The 2,007-nt window shown below is 32.0% G+C and overlaps 1 protein-coding gene across 1 annotated transcript in view; it reads left to right on the forward strand.

Moving 5' to 3' along the window:
• The first annotated feature begins 828 nt into the window (after window positions 1-828).
• Window positions 829-2,007, forward strand: part of LOC101491222 (uncharacterized) — a 10,195-nt gene continuing 9,016 nt past the window's right edge. The window contains exon 1 of the mRNA XM_004495191.4: window positions 829-1,433. Coding sequence (XP_004495248.1) covers window positions 933-1,433 — 501 coding nt within the window. The 5' untranslated portion in view covers window positions 829-932. The remainder of the gene's footprint in view (window positions 1,434-2,007) is intronic.

The raw sequence follows: 2,007 nt of genomic DNA on the forward strand, positions 1-2,007 counted from the left end.
ACAGTTCACAAGAACTCTATAAGGGTCAACGTATACAAATCATTTATTTTTATTGTATATATTATATTTTATAGGTATTTTATTTAGGTAATATATAATTTTTTGATTTAATTGCACTTTTGATCTATCTATTTTTACCAATTTACGAAATTGATCCCCCTATTTTAAAAGTCGATAATTTTGATCTCTCTCATATTTTTGAATTAACAATGATAATTAGACGTATTTTAAATACGAAATACAATTCTATAATACAAAATCGTCTACATAAATTAATTATTTACATGTCATTATTAAATTACAACTATAAAAAAAAATTGAAGTCGAAAATTAGATTTTTACGGTGTTTTATTTCGATTGAATATAATCTTTTTAAATAGCAGAGTCTAAGCACTAAAAGAAAAAGACACGAAAATAGTTAACAAATAGAATAACAATTCCAATAATCCCCACGAAGTAATAAAATAAGTGCTAATCCAACACACGTGGAGGCTTAAAGTTAAGTTTAACACGAAGTCTAAAACGAATTTTTTAAATTTTAATTGACAACACAAAATTAATAGAATTGACGTCATATAATATTTATTTTTCAACTGATTTATTATTGTTAAGACAATATTAAGTTTAATTTTTTTATATACTTTAATTTTAAAAATAATAAAATCTAATAATCTATAAAAAAATTATATATTTTAATCTTAAAAATTTTAAAATCTTATGTCGTAATATTTTTTGATTAAATAAGTTTTTTATTTTGACGACACCTAATTTAGTTCTTTAATGTTTTCCATGTATGGGTCCATGATTTATAAAATATAATTTGATTATGTTTTGTGTTCACTTCTCTTTCATCATTCTGCATAGCATAAACCCTTGCCGCCGTGGAGCTAACTAACTAGGGTTTCCGTTTGATTTCTCTTACAATTTTCAACATGGAAGGAATCGAAATGGAGGAATCACCATTCTCCATAGACGAAACCAACGATGATTTATGCAATTCAATCCTCTCTCGCTTCGAAAACTCCACCGACGAAACCCACCAACACCTCTGCGCCGTTATTGGCGCCATGTCTCAGGAACTCAAAGAGCACAATGTACCTTCATCACCAGTTGCTTACTTTGGTGCCACGTGTTCTTCCCTGGACCGCATCGCATCGGAAACTAATCCGCCTAACCACCTAATCGACGCGCTTCTCACTATTCTCTCGATTGTTATTGCTAGAGTTCCCGTTGCTGTGTTGAAGAAGAAGAGAGAGTTTTTGTCTGAGCTTGTTGTGAGAGTTCTTCTCTCTCCGTCCGGTTCGGAGGGTGCAGCTATTCATGGATTGAAGTGCCTTTCGCATTTGTTGATTAATAGGGATAGTGTTCATTGGTCTGATGTGTCTCCGTTGTTTAATGTTTTGTTAGGGTTCCTTACTGATTCACGTCCCAAGGTAACAATTTTTAAAATTTTTAACCTTAGTGTTCTGTTTGTTTTACTTGTGTATTAATTAATCAGTCGGAGCTACGCAGATGCGAAATTGGTGATTTTTTGGGTACATATACTATAGGATATTGTTGATGTTGACGTCTCCATTTTCGTAAGACTATTAAATTTAGTTGATCGTATCTTAATAGGATTAGGAATTGTACATTGACTTTAGTATCTTAGTTTCGATAGTAGGGGCGGCCATTCCAGTTTCTGTTTATAATTTTTGAATGAAAAAGCTCTGATGTTAACTTTGGTCATTCGAAATGAGACGATTTCAAATCTGTGCCCCTCCATTCATATGCTATATTCTGAGTTAGAGCGCAAGACAGGATGTATTAGTTGGAAGCAAGACATGCTTCTCTGTTTTAGTTTGCCGAACTTGTGTGTGTAACAATTATTAGTTGATGTTTTGGAGTGTGGGGGCAAGGGGCTGTAGCAAAGGTTACATAACTTTTCGATTGTTTTAATATTAGACTGGTTTTGTTTCTGATTAAGGATGCAAAATGCTTTGCTAAATTATTGTAGTATTTGAATGC

The sequence above is a fragment of the Cicer arietinum genome, chromosome 4, assembly GCF_000331145.2.
Source record: "Cicer arietinum cultivar CDC Frontier isolate Library 1 chromosome 4, Cicar.CDCFrontier_v2.0, whole genome shotgun sequence".
Taxonomy (NCBI): domain Eukaryota; kingdom Viridiplantae; phylum Streptophyta; class Magnoliopsida; order Fabales; family Fabaceae; genus Cicer; species Cicer arietinum.